We start from the raw sequence: 22,909 nt of genomic DNA on the forward strand, positions 1-22,909 counted from the left end.
ATCCCAAAAGAATAGCTAGGTATTTTAAATGCTAAAATGTAGTTTAGTGCAGCTCATTATGCATCCAGTGAAGGGCAATGTAGTATAGCATAACAACTGTGTAGGCCCTTAAGGCCACTAACAACTTGTATTACAGGGCTTAGTTGAATACTTGATTATGATTGTAAATTATTAACATGTGACACGTTGTTATTACAGCAGTACAGACCGCTGTCAAGGAATATAATGAAGGTTAACATATTGTAAATCAAGGCGAATATTATTTAAACCATGCTCTTGGTTTGAAATGGCAAACATTGAAAGGCAAAAGTATTATTAAAACCATGTAGCCTACTACATCATCACCTTGGTCCCATCATATACGCTGGGAAGAGAATATTTACTGTGCTTGAAAACTGGTATCACATCATCATGTGAGGTTGACTTTGTGACATGGAGAACATTTCAGCTGCAACATCAGCTCGTTGATAATAAGCTTGGGATATGAGATATTTTTGTAGCCATTCGTGGTGAAGGCATCTGTGCTATTGTATGCATTATTTTTGACCCAACATTTTTACAGGCATATCAGAATATGGTACTATTTTCACATGAATATTCTAGCCATTGTCTATTTTTATACCACAAGCTGCAAAATGACCGCCTTACCCCACTGTACAGGCGGGTAGTTGTTTAGATATACCTGGCACCTGCGGGCCGCAGAGGGGCGGCGTAGTTTCGGGCGACGAAGACTGCTGCTCCGGGGCCGGTGAGTCAGGCGGGAGTAAGCTAGTGTCCACAACGGAGGGTAACGTGATGTTCGCATCTGACCTGTTGCTACAGTCTGCAGTAGATGCAGTGTTGCTGGCGTTTAGTGATGGTTGCTTTAACCATTTTCGTATAAATGATTATCCACAGATCAGATGTGTGTGACTGCTGTGGAAGCACTTTGGAAATGATGCACGCGCAGCGGAGCAGGTCACGCGCACCTGACACAATTTGTTGTTTGTATTTTTCGCTACGTTCTCTTTTTTGAATGGTTGCATAACGTTCAACTTCCCCGAAGATCTCGACGCGAAGCCTGAAGGGTAAACACCAGGTTTACTAATCTACCCGCACAATTTTTCCGGTGTCGGAATGTCTCGCTATGTTAGTACATTCTTAAAAAACAAAACCCCATTTAATTTCGGGTTAAAATGTGTTGTAACTGCGTTACTGAGCATTGTAACGGGTAATATATTACCCACATTTTATTAGTTATGCGTTACATTACTTCGTTACAGCAAAAAGTAATATATTACTGTAACTCCGTTACTTTTGTAACGCGTTACACCCAACACTGCTCCTAACCCTGTGCACCCGGGAGAACACCCCGGACATATCATCCGGCGGTGAGCTCTCCTGAGCTAGGGGAACGGGGAGATTTCTCCAGGCCTTAGACATAATCTCCGGAAGTTCTAGGAGGATCCCGCCAATCGATGGCAACGCCGTGGCGTCGGAGATGGGGATCACTGGATCGTACACCGGCCCTGCACCGGGCCCCATACCTGTCTCCTCCGTCCGGAGGGGAGAGATAATGGGGGAATCACCCGGTGATCCCTGAATGGAGGGGACGTAGTCGTCCGACTCGCGCCCTCCACTCGGATCCAGGAAATCAAGGACTTTGTCCCCGGAGTACTCCTCCTGGACGGGCCAATCGTCCTCGGCGGCCGCAGCAGCGAGAGCGTCCGCTCTCTGCTGTCTGAGGGCCAGCGGGAGACGGGCACAATGCGAGCAAGACACCCCGGGATTGAGAGCAGCGTTCGCATGCTCTAATCCCAGGCAGGACTCACACTGTGATTGCCTGTCAAAACTCATAATGTGTCCGTTCCGCATACGAGGCAATCCCTGACACAGCCTTGACTTTCCTGTCCAGTCTCCATTTTACCGGAAAACAGAAGCTTTTTAGTTGGAGTGCTTACTTTTCGGTAAGTAGCACTTAACAGAACTGTTTTTGCCTGACAATGCTTCTGCAACGCAGTGCTGAAGAAAAGTGGGAGTAGATGGTAGGGCCTACTTCCTATTTATACGGAAGTGAGCCCGGAGGTGGGGCTCACGTCATAGGTGGGCGTGGATTAAATCTGTCAGTGCTGCACACGTGCAGGAGGGATTACCCAATAGCGATAGCCTTAGAGGGCGAAGCTTTATACGATATAGAAGCGTACTGACAGCGCAGCGTCATACTTCCTGAATGAAAAGTCAACTATAATATTAGACATATGAAGAAGTTAAACTTTAAACATCCATGACTTAAACAATTTATCCAGGATAAAAGACTGCGGTCAACTCAGCCGTCTCTCGCATTTGCATGGTCAAATGAGCAGTGCTTCATTTTTGAGTGCGCGATTAATAGCGTCTTTACGGTAATCGCCGAGAAGCGGCGCTAACGGTAGTAGTTTATTAAGTTCTCAGTGAAAGATCTACTGTTGGACTCAGTACTACTTGGACTACCACCACAAGTACAGTCAAGTACTTTTATCGTGTACTTTTTGAGTAATACCCTGTCAAACTCCCATGCAGAGTACAATAATGCATGTTTTCTGCCATCTTTGATGAGAGATAAAATCATTTTTTGCCATAAGTTCTCCGTGAAAGTGGTACTGCTTGATAGAATGCTACTAGGACTACTACCACAAGTATAATCAAATACTTTTATCTTGTACTATTTGAGTAATACCCTGTCAAACTCCCCTCCAGAGTACAATAATTAATGTATGTATGTACTGCTATAGACCTGGTAGGACAACCACTTGGAGCTTAATGCTCTCATGACAGTGGAGACTGTTGTGGACTTTAGGAAGAACGCAGCCCCACCCGCCCCCATCACTCTGTGTGACTCTCCAGTCTGTGAAGTCTTTCCGCTTCCTGGGCACCATCATCGCCCAGGAACTCAAGTGGGAGCAGAACATCAGCTCCCTCATCCAAAAAGCCCAGCAGAGGATGTTCTTCCTGAAGCAGCTGAAGAAATTCAACCTGCCACAGACAATGGTGAACTTCTACACCTCCATCATCGAGTCAATCCTCACCTCCTCCATCACCATCTGGTACGCTGCAGCCACAGACAAGGATAAGGGCAGGCTGCAGCGTGTCATCAGCTCTGCACAGAGGGTGTTTGCCATCCCTCCACGACCTGCACGCCTCCAGGACCCTGAGGCGGGAAGATAGTGGCCGACCCTTCCCACCCTGGACACAAACTGTTCACCCCCCTCCCCTCTGGCAGGAGGCTGCGACCATATGCAGGCCCACTTACTCTCTATTGGCTCATTTCCACCGCAGGCCTTGCTCAACTTAACTCGACTTAACTCGACTTGGTTAGGCCTTGCCAGCGCCATATAGATAGTCCCTCTATATGGCGCTGGGCCTTGCTAGTCCCGGCTCACTTTAATGCTGCGCTTCCATTACAGTTTAGTAGCTGGGGCAGTAAAGTAACACTGTGTAGGCGTAGCATTCAAGCTCACAGCTCATATCTGTTCAGAAACTAGACAAAACAAAGTACTGTACAAGTAAGTTAAACAAGTACAAACCAAAGACTGTCTTATTTATGTCTGTATAGGCCGTTGTTGTCTGCAGATCTTATCTATTATTATTAATATTATTATTCTCAGATCTTATCGATTAAGTATATTATATAGATTCCTTAATAGAATGACAAGACATTTCCCTGTCTTTTCTGCCATCAAAATGTACAAACGACCAGTGGTGTAGTGGGAATTGTTTTACTGGGGGGACGCTATTTTATTTAGGTCCAAACAATGCCACACAAGTGCGCACGCGCGCAGTGCACTCACAAAACGGGAACACAGGTCCACAGAAACTACCGGTATGTATGCTTAATCCTACTTTAGTTACTGTACTGCAAAAAGAAGACGGCGCTGTGCTCAAAACACACACAGACTCAAAACCATGGACACACTGGCACATAAATTACATAAACATTTTCAATGTTAATTTCAATTAAATTGTGATATTGTTGAACTTGAGATATAACATTAGCTTTTTCTTTTCATCAGAGTTTGACAAAAAGAAGTCAACTGTGCCATGTGCGCCGGCATAAAACCACCCGGCTCAATGCCACATCACACCCACACTGACTGGGTAAGGTTTAATGAATAATGAGACAGATATTTCACAATTTCAATTTGTAGAAAAGCATTAAATGAAAGCAGAAACTAAATACAAACACTTGAGGGATGCAGTTCACCATTGCTCGAAGCTGTTATAAGCAGGGCTTTACTCTCATTTGTCTCCACTCCTTCTATTGCAGATTCAGTGTGACAGCTGTTTCCGGTGGTGCCACACACAGTGCCTGCATATGGACCAAAAGTCTCTTGAAGAGGCACAAGTTGGGGACTGGGTTTGCTCTCTGTGTAACAAATAATGCATGTGCATGAACATGCGGTTGCTGTATGTCCTACACTGTAAAAAAAAAATACAGGGGAGTTTACAGCAATACAACAGTTCATGACAGATTACATTGGATAGTTCATGACAGATTCAAATACAACCGACCAATTAAAATACAAAATCACAAGTAGTGAGGTCACAACATCCAATGACAACAGTAAATCTTCTGTAATTATGTGAAAGTAAAAGGGTCCCCTGCAAGAGAAGTGGACAAAATGGAAAAGTCAGCATGTCATTGAAAATGTTTTCTACTTCAAAACTGAAATAATTAAATACTATAGAGATCATATGTATGAAGCACACATACAAAACATGTGGAATTAAAATACATGTTCAGCTTTACATGTCAAAAGTAAAGTGTCAAACAAAATACCTTACCTAACATGATGAGCCTTGGTGTGCCTGGTAGGGTCAGTTGGGCCTCAATTTCATCCTTGGTTGCAGTCCTACACATACACACACACAATAATATGTTCAGACTAATGTACAATACAATGTAGTATTTGAAAGGCGTACATACATTTTCATTGCACAAAATCAAAATGTATAACTTCACTTACATCAGCCAAAAGGAAAAGAGCCTCTTCTTTTCCCTTGAAATGTGCCATCATGAATTGCAGATAGATCTTGTTTGGAGGATTCCTCCTCGATTTGGATGAGGACATTCTGTATCTTTCTCCTCCATTTGGTCCGCTGACCGTTGAAGCTGTAATACTGCAACACATTCAGTACAAATGCCTGTTTTGGAGTCTTCAAAAGGTGCAGTAGAAGGACTTTACATTTTGTTAAAGACAGGACTATTGTAATTCATTCAAGAGAAGAGACAAGAGAATAAAGGAAAGACAATTGTTATAATGGGTAACTTTAATGACAGACATAATAGAGAACCGCAGTGACGCGTCGTAAAACCCGGAAGTAAACTTCTTCCGGTTCCTTCTTGAGAAAACCAATGCAAATTCTCCATAGGATTTTGGAAAATAGCTCGAAATAAGGTCTGTGGTTGACACACATTTAAGAGAGGGATCACGTTTTGTTCAGCCGGATAATCTCCACATGTCAACCCTACTTTTATAATTTTTTAATCATAAATCTAGTCGCCAGAAGCAAAATGCTAACGTTATGCTATAAACGAACTACAAGCCAGTACAGCAGCAGGGTCGCACGACTTCAACGTCACGCCAACTTAAGATCGTTTCAACTGACTTGCACTGAAACTGCACTTTGAACACTTTAAATTAAATATATTAACATTTTAAACTGTATACCCCGGTTATCTAGGCCCTTTTTGTTTAATGTATACCACGTTTATCTGGGCCCTTTTTGTTTTGTTTTATGTATAAATGTCTCACTGTGGGAAACGATATTTCGAGATTTCTGGATTTATAACACTTGTAGAATTTTTGACAATAAAGCTGAATTTGACTTTCGCGTGCTTGCATATTTTAACAAAGCTTTTCATTTTAGCCACACTGAATTTAACTAGAAGTCATGGCTGTGTCAATTACCAGTCTGATATCGTTTTACAAAGATGACAAGAAGAGTGTAGATAGAGGAGCGAACCACTACAAGTCAGGACACGTAACAGTGCAGCCTAGATGAAGGTGTGCTTACCGGTGTTGTCAGGGCTAGCATGAGGGACATGGTTTATAGTGTCGGTGAGTAGTGATAGCAAGAGTACCGTTAACCTAGAGTTAATTTATTCACATTAATTCCCATCAACAAATCAATTGTATGTGTCACATGAAATCTTTATTAAGCAAGGCAAGTTTATTTATGTCGCACTTTTCAACACAAGGCAATTCAAAGTGCTTTACAAAAAATGAAAGACATTAAGAAAATGGCATTTAAAATCAGTCATTAAAAAGAAAAGCTAATAAAATAAACATTAAAAGAAAAAATACATGGATAAAAGTTACAGTGCAGTCTAAGATATGAATAGTTCAATTAAAAGCAGCGACAAAAAGAAAAGTCTTCAGCCTGGATTTAAAAGTAGTAAGAGTTGCAGCGGACCTGCAGGTTTCTGGGAGTTTGTTCCAGATATTTGGAGCATAATAACTGTACGCTGCTTTACCATGTTTAGTTCTGACTCTGGGCAGTGCTTGAATTGGGCCGGTACTCACCGGTACGCAGTACCGGCACTTCTGATTTTTACCCATGTGGTACCGGCACTTCTTACTGAGTACCGGCAAGGTGCCGGTACTCAGTAAAATGCCGGTACTCAGCCGCCGGCAATATACGTATATATTGTAAACGCAACGCAGCGCAAATGTGGGTCTGACTCTGCCTCACAGAGGGTGACTGGCTGTCTACATGACGTGGCCTGCCGACATTGCCACTTTCATACAGATCATACTAATGCCCTCGATTGGTCTCTGTGTGTCATTCAAGCTCGGGAGGGTGTGTGTTGGTGTATGTCTGGCGCGAGCGAGCGAGAAAGCGCGCGCACCGGTTACGTGTATTGTTGTTAGCATCTGGTGCTAGCTAGCTGCGCTAACGGATATACGGAGCTGTTTCAACAACAAGGTGGAGGGAGAGTCCTTTGCTGTCAGACTGAGAGGCTGAAAACTACAGCTCTGGTGAGGTAAATTACTCTCTGAGTCTTTAGATAGTTAACTTAGTTTAAGTTATCTCAGTGGGTCTCAAACGGTTCGGTCACCATTTATGTAAACACATATTTCCATTTGAGGGGGTAGTGATTAGTAAAATATGCATGAATAATACAAACAAAATGTTAACTAGGTGAAAAAAGGTAATATAAACTTGTTGAGAGCTAAAACTAGTCTTTGCTGTTGCCTCAAAGAGGAGCAGGGGGGAGAGGAGGGAGACAGGAGAGGCCGATTCAGGAGCCCAGACACACTCACAACTATAAATGAACCAAAAACAAATAAATAAACAAGTTTCAATGTTTTTTCATATTGGATATTGTATGTTATTGGTTATGGCCATGTACTTATGATTTTATGATTATTTGAATGTATACATTTTTGTTTCATATGGGTGTAGTCTCTTTATTTCCCCCTCAAAATGCACCAGATTGATGCATTTAAATCCAACATTTAAAAAAAAATCTTACCGGGAGAGCATGCCCCCGGACCCCCCTATAGGATTTGAGGCCCGGCCCCACTGTTCCCAAATAGATTTGCAATTTTTTTTTAATAGTAACCCATCTCCATATGTTTCTTTTTGGGTAGTAGATTTAAACTAGAGGGCTATCACTTTGTGCAGCAACGCTACTGACAAATAAATCCAGCAAAATGGCACAAAAAACTGGTAGTGGCCTCAGGGACGAGGAGTCATTTAACCAGCCAGTAGGAGTCAAGCTTTACTTTCTTTTATATCCATAAAGAAAAAGTAAATCTGTTTACAGTTGTTTCATTATGGATGTTGAGAGGTATCCATATATCTCTTCATTTTGCTCTCAAAGTGCACCAGATTGATGCATCTAACTTCAATATTTAAAAAAAAATGTTCGATGCACCCTGAGTCATTTTGTTTAAGTACAGTGAGCCTTTCTAAAATATACAGTAAAGAGACAAACCCACCAGCATTATAGGATATACTATGACTTTGTGCCAAATACTTGTTGCTGATTTAGAGTACTGGCACCTTTTTTATTCCAATTCAAGCACTGACTCTGGGGACAGAAAGCTGACCCGTCCCTGAAGACCTGAGAGATCTGGATGGTTCATCATTTAGCAGGAGGTCAGAAATGCATTTTGGTCCTAAACCATTCAGTGCTTTATAAACAGCAGCAGTATTTTTGAAATCTATTCTTTGACACACAGGAAGCCAGTGTAAAGACTTTAGAACTGGAGTGATGTGATCCTCTTTCTTAGTGTTAGCAGTGTGAGAAAAAGTTTTTAGAGAGTACTTGTCCATGGACAAGTGAGTTTGGCAATTTACTTGTCCGAATACATTTTCACTTGTCCAGAATGGACACAAATTGGGGCCACTGGAATCTTCTTCTTCGCCATCGTATTTCACATTTTCCCACGGTTTTTACGTAAGATTTTACTGCATCACACATAGGGCTGGGTATCGTTTAGATTTTAACGATTCCGGTTCTGCTTTTCGATTCCAGTTATTTTCGGTTCTCGATTCCGGTTCTTTGAGAGGGTAAAAATAAGTCCCATGACAAACTGGGAGAAAAATATATTTATGAAAACATTAAGTCAAATCTGTATTCCTATTTACAAATCAGTTCATACTGTTTAATTTATTACGGTTATTGAATACAATTATATAAACATAATCTCTGCATTGTTTTGTTAGTTCTAAGTGGTGCAGTTTAAGAATGTACAATTGGCCCAGTCTCCTCTGATGTTACACTGCAACCTGCCTGTGAGACAGAGTCCAACCACACAATCTGTGTGTCCAACACATGTCCTGCAACACACATGCTGCAACCTGCCTGTGAGACAGAGTCCAACCACACATGTCCAACACATAGGCCTAATAATAATAATAATAATACATTATATTTATAGCCTATAGGCCTAGCGCTTTTCTAAAACTCAAAGACGCTTACACATGTCCTGCAATACACATGCTGCAGCTGCCCAGCTGCTCACTCTTTGTAAAAGTAAATAGATAGTATTTTAATTTCAATAATTTCTATACCCTGCTTCATAAACAATACTGACATCCCTGTGCTCCTCCGAGTATGGGGGTCCGGGGATATGATTACAGCGCGAGGACACAGGGAGGCTGCTTCACTTCATAAAGGAAATGGCGGTCAATATTAACAACAAAGGAGCTAAAAGTCCTAATAACCTTCATTACGTGTTAGAGAAAGAACATAAGAAAGTTTGACAAAGATGAGGCTGTTAAACGGGCAGTGAATCCGCTGTGTGTAGAAAGAGAGAGAGAGAGAGAGAGAGAGAGAGAGAGAGAGAGACGCTGAGCTGCACCATGCAGCGATCAGCTGATCCGGAGCAGAGAGAGGGAGCTGCGGTCCGCGGGGCTCGGCTTCGCCTCCTGTCCTCACAACTCTTATCAATCCCGGGAACGGACAATTGTTATTTGTTCCTACTCGGAACCGAGTTTTGCTTCCCAACCCTGCCACTGTGCTACACTTCCCGCCCCGCCCCCGTCTAACTGTACAGAAAGCGGCGAGATGCATTTCATTAGGAATCGACAAACAGAACCGAAACTAACATTTCTAAACGAACAATGGCGGACACGTCCAATTTGCGAATGAGTTCTGCCTTTTGTAAACTGAATCTATCAATAATATAACAATAAATCAGGGCGAAAAACGTCACTTGTCCGCCGGACAAGTCAATTGAAAGATCTACTTGTCCGATATTATAAATAACACGTCCCGGACGGTGGGACGTGTACTTTTTCGCACACTGGTTAGTAAGGACTCGAGCAGCGGTGTTCTGAATCAGCTGCAGCTTTCTAATAGATTTTTTAGTGAGACCTGTGAAGACACCATTGCAGTAGTCCAGTCTACTGAAGATAAAAGCATGGACATGTTTTTCCAAATCCTGCTGTGACATTAGTCTTTTAATCCTAGATATGTTCTTTAGGTGATAGTAAGCTGATTTAGTAACTGTTTTAATGTGACTGTTGAAACCAATAACTAATTTAACCCGCTGACAAGAGAGCCTACCTCCGAAGATCGTGACTGGCTGAGGGATAGACTCGGGGGCAGGTTTTCAGGAATTTCTTGGCTTCTCTCCCCCGAGCCAGAAGAGGAACACTACAGCTTGGAAACACTTACTGTTCCTGAAATTATCAAATCTGTTGGGCATCAGGGACCTGAGGCAATTGTGGCAAGCATGGCATTGTCTGAAGAGCAACAGAGGGCAATTCAGGTGGCTACCACTGGTCATCGAACCAGCCCAAACTGGCATTTGTTCAGGAAAGGACGGTTGACTGCCAGCAACTTTGGAGCTGTCCTGAGGTCAAAGCGTGTGACTGCTTCCTTTATTGCCAGGGTGCTAGGGCAACAACAGGCCCTTGATGGTGTTTTGTCTGTACAGTGGGGGACTATGAATGAATGTGAGGGCGTCAGGGCATTCACCACTGCAACCCAGATGCAGGTCCATTTGTCAGATTTGTGGCTCTCCCTATCAGGATTGTTGGGGGCATCTCCAGATGGTCTGGTAGGGTCTTCAGCTGTGCTGGAGGTAAAGTGTCCCTACAGAGCCAGGGAAATGACAATTAGTGAAGCATTGCAAATCAAGGGCTTCTGTGTCAGTAAGGAAGGAGAAACATTCAGCCTGCGTGAGGAACATCCTTACTGGCACCAAGTGCAAGGTCAGCTTCACCTCACTGCAAGGAAGAAAAAAATAAATAATTGTGAATTGTTTTTAATTTACATTTACTCGCCTTTGCAATGTTGTGGTTGTTAAAGTGTTAGGTTTCCTGTCAGCTCGTCTGTTGGGAAGATATAAAATATTAGTTTCATGGAAGTCACACCGTCACATATACTGTAAGAGCATTAAGACATACAGTACATAGGCTAAAACAAAACATCTAAAGATATAACCTTGCACTTTGATAAGTCTCGTGAACATTTTCACTATTTTGACATTTTTATAGATCAAAATTGAACTAAAGAAATAAATGGTAGATTAATCCATATTGAAAATAGGTGTCAGCTGCTACACTAATTATAATAGTTATAATTCTTAATTAATTAAGATAAGATATTAATGTATTCATCCCAATTTAGGAAATGTTTGTGTTGCAGCAGCATAACAAGAAAAACAAAATATAAGTTATTATATATACAAAAGTATGTGAGGGATGGAATATGAAATTGAATATAAATGTAAAATGTACATATGATTTTACGTCCAAGAGAAGCTATGGAGCAGAGAGTTCTCTGCCAGCCAGAGGTGATTTGTTATTAGTTCAATATGTCAAACTGATTTCCCTGACTACAATCTTTAGTTACATGGTGAAACGTTATGCTGCTTGTACTAATTAGACTTATCATATAAGCCACACAGGTTTTAATAGGATGTATTCATTATCTTTACTTATGTTGCGGTCTTTTCAGCAGCGCCATCTCTAAAATGGCGATACAGTCACTACCCATCATTTACATTTCACCGTGACATGGACAAAAATGTAACGTCAGCTTACCTCATGACACGAATCCAGACTCTCCTTTGGAAAACATCGTCCGGGAAACGATAGAACAAGCACGTTTCATGCGAAGACCTGTGGCTGCAACCCGGAGCAAAGCAACAAACCATTGCGTAGCTAACTAGTAGCGCTAGCTTTAGCTAACGTTAGCTAACGAAACGAACTGCCGAGTAAAATTGGAAAACACTGGTAATTAATTATTCTATAATTTGTAAAAGTACTGTGTTAAAAACGACAATTTCAAAAATACAGATTATAATGGTCAGATATAGATATACAGATACTAAAGATAGGCAGGTACTTGCTTTCAAGCAGAACACAGGGGAAAACAAACTTAGCGGGACTGTTTACATGGTCTGCGTAATGACGTACAACGGCCTTGACAATTTCTGTAGTCCTATTCAGCCACTCGGTAACAACTATCGTTTTTCAGACACGTAAACTCTTCAAAAGTCCCCAGTGGGGTCACTGCTGTTGTATTTAATGTCGTAGAAAAAAACGTGACTTATCTCTTAAATTTGTGTCAACCACAGACCTTATTTCGAGCTATTTTCCAAAACCCTATGGAAAAAATGCATTGCTTTTTGAGGAAGGAACCGGAAGTGCTAAAAATGCTAACTGACTTCCGGGTTTTACGACGCGTCACTGCGGTTCTCTATATGAGTTATTGTGATCATTGGGAATGAGCCTTGTACAGGGAAAGTGTGCTGGAGGCTGAAGACGTTGACTGGTCCTGATGGAGAGAGGTTTTGGTCCTGATGGAGCGCAGCCTCCTGCCAGAGGGGAGGGGGGTGAACAGCTTGTGTCCAGGGTGGGAAGGGTCGGCCACTATCTTCCCGCCTCAGGGTCCTGGAGGCGTGCAGGTCGTGGAGGGATGGCAAACACCCTCTCTGCAGAGCTGATGACACGCTGCAGCCTGCCCTTATCCTTGTCTGTGGCTGCAGCGTACCAGATGGTGATGGAGGAGGTGAGGATTGACTCGATGATGGAGGTGTAGAAGTTCACCATCGTCTGTGGCAGGTTGAATTTCTTCAGCTGCTTCGGGAAGAACATCCTCTGCTGGGCTTTTTGGATGAGGGAGCTGATGTTCTGCTCCCACTTGAGTTCCTGGGCGATGATGGTGCCCAGGAAGCGGAAAGACTTCACAGCAGTGACTGGGGAGTCACACAGATTGATGGGGGCGGGTGGGGCTGCGTTCTTCCTAAAGTCCACAACAGTCTCCACTGTCATGAGAGCATTAAGCTCCAAGTGGTTGTCCTACCAGGTCTATAGCAGAATACATTAATTATTGTACTCTGGAGGGGAGTTTGACAGGGTATTACTCAAAAAGTAAACGATACAAGTATTTGATTATACTTGTGGTAGTAGTCCTAGTAGCACTTTGTCCAGCAGTACCACTTTCACTGAGAACTTATGGCAAAAAATGATTTTATCTCTCATCAAAGATGGCAGAAAACATGCATTATTGTACTCTGCATGGGAGTTTGACAGGGTATTACTCAAAAAGTACACCATAAAAGTATTTGATTGTACTTGTGGTGGTAGTTCAAATAGTACTGAGTCCAACAGTACATCTTTCACTGAGAACTTATGGCAAAAAATGATTTTATCTCTCATCAAAGATGGCAAAAAAACATGCACTCTGCATGGGAGTTTGACAGGGTATTACTCCAAAGGTACACGATAAAAGTACTTGATTGTACTTGTGGTGGTAGTTCAAATAGTACTGAGTCCAACAGTACATCTTTCACTGAGAACTTATGACAAAAAATGATTTTATCTCTCATCAAAGATGGCAGAAAACATGCATTATTGTACTCTGCATGGGAGTTTGACAGGGGATTACTCAAAAGGTACACAGTAAAAGTACTTGATTGTATTTGTGGTAGTAGTCTAAAAAGTACTGAGTCCAAAAGTACCAATTTTATTGTTGGTAGCAGAAAAAAAAAAACATGCATTCTCTTGCGTTAGTGCCACTTCTCGGCAATTACCGTAAAGGCGCTATAAATCGCGCACTCAAAGATGAAGAACTGCTCATTTGACCAAGCAAACGCGAGAGACGGCTGAGTTGACGGCAGTGATAAAAGCCACATAGCTGCACCTGCAAGGTGTGTTTGAATGCGTACATTAACAGGTTTATGATATGCCCCGTCTAAGACACGATCTGACTTTAATTACATTTGACTCGGGTGTTTCGTAATGTGTTGCTTAAAATAATACTTCTGCATACAGTATGTGACACTGTAAGTGTTGCACGGCCAGATACGGCTCAAGAAGCTGACTCAGATAAGGAAATATATGATACATTATGATGTGATATGCCGCGGACTGTACTGTTACCTTGATCCGGTTATTTATGTTGTGGCAGATATTTAATTAAGCTTTCTTAACGCTAATATTATAATAGTCAGATTGCGCTGAAGATGGGAGGTGATATTTTATTCAATTTCACGTTCACACTGTCTGTGATTTTTGCCGGCCGTCTTCCCTGCAAGGGCAGTTTAAACTGTATTTCCTTTCTCCTGTAATGTGACTTGATCCCTTTAACACTAGAACCGCCAGAGGTCGCTGTATACCTAAAACCGCCACTGTGCTATTGATTTTCAATGTACAATGTTCTTTTATTTATCATACAGAACAGTGAGTTTTGATCGCACAGGGATGAAACTTATACCAACAGAATCTGTGGACTCTCATCTTTTCATATGAGATAGTTTGTGCAGATAGCATGAAGTTTAAAATATCGCTAAGAGTGCTGATTTAAACGCTTGGTGTTAGACTTGTGTTTTGCTACAAATCTCTCTATCTATATATCGATCTATCTGTAATGTTCTGTTCTATGGACATATAATAGTCTACATTAACAGACGACGCGGACTACTTCTCTCATTCCGAGTGTCCATCTTTATTTAACTGGCACGTAACCTGCACCGGACCCGGCACCACGAGGGCGCAAAAAGGGGCATTGCCCCCTCAGTGGTATTCTTTGCCCCCTCACTTTGAGCATCATTCATCCATCAAAAAGTACGATAAATGTCACAATTATTAAATAACTTTAAATAATTATTTCCCCCAATATACGTTACTATGTTTGGATCAGATATGTGGGTGGGCAGTCAAGCAACGTGTAAAAAAGCCTCAACCCCAAGTGAGCTTTTATTCTTAATTCATGTTAGCGTGTGCACACATGCATTACGTCCTCAACGTGAGCTCAGTCATCCAAGATCTTGTATTCTCCCAGATGTTACACTATCTATAACTATCTATCTGTCTATCTCTCTCTCTATTCATCTATCAATATATCTATCTCTCTCAATCTATCTCTCTATCTATAAGGAACCGCAGTAGACAAAAGGCGTTGCTATAGCAACACGTCATGTTTACGCTGCATTTTCTATGAGGTAAATATTACCCGCTGGCGCTGATGGGTATAAATGGCAATCTTTTTGGTAATTTTTTCAATCTGACTTCATATTGACCATTTTTAACAACAGAGGGTGCTACATAACACACTTTCAGGAAAAGTCACGGACTGGGAGACTTTAATATGTTATTGAAAAAAAGTTACATACAATCAAAAAACAGCTGTGTGTAAAATGTACCCGTTGGCGGTTCTAGTGTTAAACTCCGCACCCCGCTCCGCACACGGAGCTCTGATTGGTCAGCAGGCAGTGCTTTCACTGAGTTGATCTCTTAGCCTGCAACCTAACCTGGTCGGGACCATGGAGATCTAGCCTGCTAAAAAGAGAACCAGCTTCGTAGGCCCGGAAAGCCGGAGTTTTCCCTGAATTTAGCCGGCTAAGCGAAAATCCTGCTTCGTAGTATACCCCCCAGGTTTGTGTCAGTTGTTGTTTGAAAACTTGACTAATTGGAAAAAATGTACACTGCAACATCATCTTTGTCCTGCATATCACGTTATTTCCTTGTCTAACAAAATCATATTAAAAAAACATTCAGATTATACTCTTTGCAAGTCCATTTACAATCTAAATGTGTTCATATATTTTTTAAATACCCAGAGTTTAATGTCTTGTTTTTTATTGTATCCTTCTTCTTTTTCATGTATTTGTGTACAGTCTGCCAGGATCTCGACACAAACTGATGAACCCAAATGCACGACCCAGAGACAAAGTCTTGAATATAAAAAAAATGTATATTTATGTATACAGTTCAGGTAATCCCTTTTAACAGAGTAGGTGGTGGAAATTAAAGGCGCTCACAAGGAGGAAAAAACAAACGTAACAAAAAGAGGACTTAATAAAAACTTAAGCCTAACAAAATAAACAAACATAACAAAACCTGACATGAGAGAAAGCAGTCCTTTCTTTGCTGAGGCTTGGCAGGACCATTCGGGGAAACAAACAAGACAAACTGACACAGGACAGAGACAGGACTATTTAAACATGAGGTGAGTGGGAACAGGTGGAAACAATCAGGGGCGGGGCAGACACTGATGATGTTGGGAAATACACACAGGGGGAGGAAGAAAACAGGGCCTAAAATGAAAGACAAGAGGTAAGTACAAAATAAAACAGGATATGACAGACAAAATACATAAACAAAACTAACACATTTGACGAGACACAACACAGTGTTTACTTATTCATGCATTTTACTTTCACTTTATGTTATTTAAATTTCTTTCACCTTTTTTTATTTATTTTGTCATTTATGCCTTAGGTTTATTGTATATTGCATTGTTGAAGGAGCATGGGACTTCACATTTATTTTCATTGCCAAAACTATGGTGAAGCTATTGTGGATCTGTGAATCTTGAATAACCTGAAATACAGAAATGTTGAAAACAGTGAACAAAAGGCAATATGTATAATATGTATAATGCCATCCTGTCCAGACCAGATGAACTGAACCTGAGGTCTGAGAGCACATTCAAATCAGGATTAGTGAAACAGTTTGGTGCATGTGATCCATTGTAGTGACCCTCTGCTGTTTACTGTAGTCATAAACCTACAACCCAAGACAGTATATGTTGATGTGATTTATTTATGAGTTGATAAGATAAGATAAGATGGTTTATCTTATGGGTGGAGGACACCTCTTCTTTTGTCAGATTTTCTTCAGATCAGATGCTCAGGTAATAGAACCATATAGATTCCAATGTTCAAAACCGTTTGTAAACAGATCACAGAGAAAAGGTTAAAAAGGCAGGCACGTTCAGGCAGATGACCAGAAGTGTGGTGCAGTGTGTGAGTCCTCTGTAATGCTGCTGATCTGCCTCGCTGTGCTCGGCCTCACCGGCAGCTCTCTGTCTGCTGCTATCCCACCACCAGACGCTACAGTATCCAGAAACAAGCTGCTGCTCGTCTCCTTCGATGGTTTCCGCTGGGACTATGACCAAGACGTGGACACCCCGAAATTGGATAAGATGGCCTGGGACGGGGTGAGGGCAGAATACGTCACCCCACCCTTCCTCACCATCACCAGCCCAGCACACTTCACCCTGCTTACAGGTATTCTGAAAATCATCTCAAACTATTAACCTTGTTGATAGGATGTTTAATTCACTTTTTTCAGAAGATATTAACAATCAAATATATGAGAGGGTAATGGATACACAACATCTTCGGTATCAAAATTAAATTGGCTGTTGTATCCCCCTCTAAATTTAAAAAACCTCCACAGATTTAGATCATCAGGAAACTGCATGCATGCAGCATGTGTTATTTTGTTTGTTAAATATTCATAAGAGTTATGGATACCCAACATCACAAAAAATAGATTGAATAGAGTTATGGTTCAGATCATGAGGAGACTGTGGCTGCGAGGGGGTGTGGTCGCTTTCGACCAGAAGGTTGCGGGTTTGATACCAGCCTGTTTAGTCAACAAGTCGACGTATCCTTGGTCAAGATACTGAACCCTGAGTTGCTCCCGATGGCCAACGGTGTTTGAATGTGTATGAATGTTAGCTTTCATAGAGCAAGTGGCACTGCTCTGTATGAGTGAATGACTTGTATGTATGTAAAGCGCTATGAGGGGTCGAACAGACCTAATAAAGTGCTATTGAAGTGAAGTCCATATAGCCCTGCGTTGTAATATGAGATATGTTTTGAGTTAGTGTATAAGTTTGCTTACATTTTGGTAGAGCCCCCCCTGGAGAAAAATGCACCAGCCACCACTGGTACCATCATATAAATGAATAATCTATAATACGATCTAAATGTTATTTTCCTTGGCTTGCTTCTCTTCATCTTGCTCTTTCATATGTATTTCCTCTTTCCAACAGGACGTTATGTTGAGAATCATGGAGTAATCCACAACATGTGGTTCAACACTACCACTCAGGAGAAGAAGCAGTACTACCAAACTCAGTTTGTTGATTCCTACTGGGACAACGGCAGCTTACCCATCTGGATAACCGCACAGAGACAGGTAATTCAGTTCCATCTCTTTTCTACCTGCATATCTCAAAGGCTACTTGTCATCCTGGTTTTTATATCTTCAGCTTCATGTGTAATTTTTTGAGGAGCTCCTTCTTCTAGGTAACTGTGTTTTTGTATTCTTCCAGGGTCTAAAAGCAGGTTCTCTGCATTTCCCTGGAACAGCAGGCACCTACAGAGGGGAGACTGTGAGGGTTAGTCAAGTGGAACCTTTTCTCTATGATCATTCAAATGAGACCGATTGGAGGCTGAACATTGACAAGGTGATTGGAGAATGGTTCCACCAACAGGATCTGGACTTTGTCTCCTTGTACTTCGGAGAACCAGATTTGATTGGGCACAAATATGGACCAAATTCTCCAGAACGCCGTGAGATGGTCCAGCAAGTAGACCGTACAGTGGGCTACATCCGGGACAAAATCCAAGAACATGGCCTTACTGACCGGCTAAACATTATCATCACTGCCGACCACGGGATGACTACAGTTTTAAGAGGTGGAACCTTTGAGGAGATCACCCTCTCTAAGATCCCTGGATTTAGCTTCAAAGATGTCAAATTCCACCTGGTGGATTATGGTCCTGCTGGGATGCTGCTTCCTAAAGAGGGGATGCTGGAGAAGGTCTACCAGGCTCTGAAAGGAAGCCACCCTCACCTTCATGTGTACAAAAAGGAGGAGATGCCAGCTAGACTGCACTACGGTAACCATCCTCGGCTCTTGCCCATCATCATCTTTGCTGATCCTGGATATGTAATCAATGGGGTAAGAGAGCTGAGAACCTATTCAATGTCACCATGCTGTCATTAGATAAGTCTTGCTCATTCCAAGGCCTACTTCCACATATTCTTACTATTTCAGATAGTAAGAATATCAAAATGTACCATATAATGTTCTTGTCTTTCTCCATACAGTTTTTCCCTGTGCAGTTCCACAAAGGAGAACATGGCTTTGACAATCAAGTGATGGACATGAAGCCTTTTTTCAGGGTGGTGGGACCTGATTTCAAGACAAACGTGGTGTTCCGGTCTTTTGAGACAGTCGATGTGTACCCACTGATGTGCCATCTACTGGGGATAAACCCAGAAGTCAATGATGGACACCTGGACAATACCAAAGACATGATGGTCCCCAACAAAAAAAACAGTAAGAAACGTTGTGGTTTGACATTCTAGATATCAATAACTTTTTGGTTTATCTCACATTTTGCTTGTGAAACTTACTGATCAGCATCTAACCATGATGGTCTCTTCCTCAAATCAAGGTATGTTGCTCTTAACTGACCCTACAAATTGGTGGCTTTGCTGCTGACTTGAGATGACAATGAGTTTCAAAACGTCTTTCTATGCAACACACACTGCGCAAGATTCACGATGGTGTCCCTTTTGGTGCAGGCCGTCACGCCATCAAACATGTTTCTAACTGACTTTTCGTCACCCTAACAGTAATCATTTTGAAAGAACAGAGGTCACTGGTGTAATTCCCCCACTGGTTGGCCAAAAAACTAAAATAGTGTGTTTCTTTTAGCAACAACAAAACAACTAAACAGTGCTACATTTTTGAGATAGTCAATGGAAAACACTACACTATATCAGCTTGGAGTGTCAGGTTTATTGTGTTGCATGTATGAAGACATTACAAGACAATATTACAGGTAGATAAAAAAATGTATTACATGTAATGGAACAGCTCAGTTCAAGAGATGAGCAAGCTCTTATCCCAAAGAAACAATTTGGTGTAGATCTGATTGTTAATAACAAAGGGAAACAGTTTTTCTAGAAGACAAGAGGTGTTTTAAACATTATACCAGGTGTTACAGTTACTATGTAAATGAAAGATCGATCCTGTAATACGGTTGGTCTGTTTCGTGTTTCTGCACTCATCATTGCAGTTCGTCTTCCATCCAATGCAACATTGGTACATTTTTTATGAAAGCCATATAAAACCAACTGCATCCTTATCTCTGTTCTCTACTGACTCCAAAAAGTAGTTAACAGTCAGAATCTGTTTGTCATTTCTCTAACATGCACTTTGCTTTTCATTTGTTGTACTCTCATCTTAGTGCAAGCTACAGAGACACCTTAAATCTGATTATTTTATAAGCATGGAAGATAATAAAAAGGATTAAGGACTATCAGATCTCATATTTCACTTGTTGCAATTGTTTTATGGAATGTGCTGTTGGGTGTGCCAGTAAGTAGGCCTGGTAACTGGCTGGGAACTTGGGCTGGGTTTAAGTCCCCAAACGGACCAAGTACAGAGTGTGGACTAGTAATTTGAGCGTTGCCAGTTCACCACCTGGGCACTGCCAAGGTGCCCTTGAGCAGAGCAGCGGTCCCCCACACTGCATATATGAACTGCACTTGGTGGCCATGGGTCAGGCAGGTCTTTAAAATATCTTAAATAATAATAACTAAAAGTTTCACTGCACTTGCCATTTTTATTTTACAAAGTAAGATGGAGCACACGCAGTACTGCATCACAGAAGCAGTATTACATCTATAGTAGAGATCAACATGAAAAAAGATGACATCAATTTGAACTGTTGTCTAATTTCTCTAGAAAAACAATGTCATCAAAATCATTTTAAAGACATTTGATCCCATAATCTCTACACATAATGACTTTAAGTAACAAACTGATAAGGAACAGATGATAGCCATATGATGGACTTTTGACTTGACCTGACACTGTAAATCATCACCAATAAGATTACGATAGCAGATAGAGCAGCTATGTACTGTACAACACAAGATAAGCTACAGATTAATAAGAGATCCTAATGTTCATCAGGATAGCCCTTGGGTGACCATATTGATCGGGTCATGGCATTATCACTCAGATGTAATGAAAATACTTATTAGTAAATAAAAATGTTGTATTAAATTATGGAATACTTTTTATTTTTACATTAAAAATCTTGAAAAACTGACCCTTTCTGAAATTCATAGAACAAACACAAACAGAGAGGGATTGTATCTTCTCCGTTTGTGTTTGTTCTTTGAATGATCCTCCCCAGTGTTGATTGAATGAACTATGAGAGTGCATGTAGACTACTTATGTGACACTGAATGTATCTGTACACAACCACTGAAGGGTTAGGGCTAAGGAAACCTGTTGGCATGGTTCGTAAAACTGCAATCAAGAACACACAGCTTGTGAAAGTGCAAAATCCAGATCAATAAATATGTGAAGGAGATAAGTAGGGAATATTCCAATGGCACCAATCTCACGTTTTAGTGCAAACTGTCCCTCCTGGCCTTGAAACAAATAGGAACGTCAGCCACTTGGTCAACAAATTTGAACCTGCACATTGGGTGAAGGCATTTGACCGGTTTGAAATAAATACAAAGAAGAAATGAAAGTGAACTAGTTTATTTATGGACGTAAGAACCACATTCAATTATTAGTTCAATTGTGAAACTATGACTGCGAACTTGTCCATTTTAATCTCTGATAACTGACCTTTGAGCTAGCTCTCCAAGTCTGCACTTGCACAACACCTTGTCTGTGTTTTAGTGTGTTTTTTCAAGATGGTTAACTTTTTTGAAAACAATATTTTTGCTCTCTGTCTCCACATCAAGAACTGAATGCCCTGTCTCAAGTGGTTGTCGGTTTATCTGCAGTGACCGTTTTTCTCGCACTGGTGTTCATAATGACCACTTCCTATGCTGGGTGTAAAAGGAATCGAGTAGAAAGGAGGTAACATGCTGTCATTATACCATGAAAATGCATTATAATTTACTTGTTGCCCTCTCCTGGCCAAGTCCCCCTTATTCCTTATAACGATGCAACTTGACAATGTGTATTCAACTTGTCAGGTTAATCATATTACGGATTAAACACTCTGTACAGACACATTTTACATCCTTTTCAGATTGCAGATATTCCTTATTCCGTGTTATCTCTCACTCCACCTCTCTGTGGTCTTTTCTTACTTTCTCAGTTTCAACATGGAACATGCAGCTGGGTACATTGGGGAAGAAAAGACAGACATCAAGCAGAGGAGTTTTTAAAAATTAAGACTGATTTTGTTTTTTTCTAATATTCTTTCTTATTCAATCCACATCCTTCCATTAATGACAGAAGCACTTCTCTATCAAAGGTAATCGTCACTAAATATTACCATGGAGTGGATGACATGTACTTGATTTGATGGAAGAACTTTTTACAATTTTTTCATGAATGACAAAATATAGCAAATCTATCCCAAGACTGTCACTGTGTTTATTTGAATGGGGATCACAATAAAAATGCAGATTCGAAATATAGAGAAATGTTTTAAGTTTAGCCTTTTTGAGTGCTTTGCCGTCGACTTTCATTCATTGTGAATTCTTTATGATGGCTTTATCCTTTTTTTTCACATCATCTTGGCCAAAAGCTACAGTTAACACCTTATATTACAAATATAAATGTACATTTGTGTGGTTCTTATTTTATCCTTTTATTAATACAGTAAATTACCATACAATTAAAATCCTATGATTGAATGATGATCCGAACCTATTCTCTGGTGATTGTGATAGCATTATTCTGCCTTGAGACATGACCCTCCTGTCTTCTTCAAAATAGTATCCTTATTATTACTCCGTGTTTGTTTTTATTAGTATACATGTTGTATTTTTACAAGGTGTTCTAGCCCGTTTTATTATGAAGTCATATAGTATAGAGCTGTAAATAAGGAAGGTACATTCGGCTTGGTAGTAGTTTTCCTTACGTGGCAAAAAGGAAATACAGTTTAAAGTGGAAGCTGTCATACTCCCATTGTTTTAGGTGTGAATAAAACATTTATGTTGTCCTCTATTGGAGCCGATATTTTCACAAATATTTTCACATTAGTTGAATTCAGCTACAAACTCACAAATTAAAAGAACACTTGCTATACCAAATCATGTGTGTGTTTAATGCATATTTGTTCAAACTCTACTTAATAACGGAGAGACTAAGGACTTAAGTGCCAAATATTGGAGGCATTAACTGTAATGCTTT

The 22,909-nt window shown here is 40.9% G+C and overlaps 2 protein-coding genes across 5 annotated transcripts; one reads left to right on the forward strand and one right to left on the reverse strand.

Annotated features, from left to right (window-relative positions):
• Positions 1–6,897: 6,897 nt before the first annotated feature.
• On the forward strand, positions 6,898–22,809 carry LOC307023836 (ectonucleotide pyrophosphatase/phosphodiesterase family member 7-like). 4 transcript variants are annotated; one of them, XM_079657439.1, is made up of 7 exons: positions 6,898–6,998; positions 16,818–16,997; positions 17,771–17,916; positions 18,053–18,685; positions 18,835–19,066; positions 21,505–21,622; positions 21,867–22,809. In XM_079657439.1, the coding sequence occupies exons 2-7, from the start codon at positions 16,913–16,915 to the stop codon at positions 21,934–21,936; spliced, it is 1,284 nt and encodes a 427-aa protein (XP_079513565.1). In that variant the 5' UTR covers positions 6,898–6,998; positions 16,818–16,912; the 3' UTR covers positions 21,937–22,809. The 4 variants fall into 4 exon arrangements, with proteins under 4 accessions (XP_079513565.1, XP_079513564.1, XP_079513563.1 ...); XM_079657438.1 differs by lacking the exon at positions 6,898–6,998 and adding an exon at positions 15,622–15,934; XM_079657436.1 differs by lacking the exon at positions 6,898–6,998 and having other exon boundaries at positions 16,592–16,997.
• Positions 8,504–15,578, reverse strand: LOC307023838 (uncharacterized protein). Its single transcript, XM_079657440.1, has 2 exons — positions 8,830–15,578; positions 8,504–8,757 (listed from the first exon to the last, which is right to left on the reverse strand). Exon 1 carries the CDS (start codon positions 12,754–12,756, stop codon positions 12,355–12,357), a length of 402 nt encoding a protein of 133 aa, XP_079513566.1. The 5' UTR covers positions 12,757–15,578; the 3' UTR covers positions 8,504–8,757; positions 8,830–12,354.
• Positions 22,810–22,909: the final 100 nt, after the last annotated feature.

This window comes from Notothenia rossii (genome assembly GCF_949606895.1).
Source record: "Notothenia rossii genome assembly, chromosome: 11".
Lineage (NCBI taxonomy): Eukaryota > Metazoa > Chordata > Actinopteri > Perciformes > Nototheniidae > Notothenia > Notothenia rossii.

Bases quoted from the DNA above. Each gene is read 5' to 3' on its own strand.
- LOC307023838 (XM_079657440.1), bottom strand. From the start codon at position 12,756: ATGACAGTGGAGACTGTTGTGGACTTTAGGAAGAACGCAGCCCCACCC.
- LOC307023836 (XM_079657436.1), top strand. From the start codon at position 16,748: ATGCTGCTGATCTGCCTCGCTGTGCTCGGCCTCACCGGCAGCTCTCTG. The intron at 16,998-17,770 runs GTATTCTGAAAA...TCTTTCCAACAG, and splicing joins ACACTTCACCCTGCTTACAG to GACGTTATGTTGAGAATCAT. The intron at 17,917-18,052 runs GTAATTCAGTTC...GTATTCTTCCAG, and splicing joins GGATAACCGCACAGAGACAG to GGTCTAAAAGCAGGTTCTCT.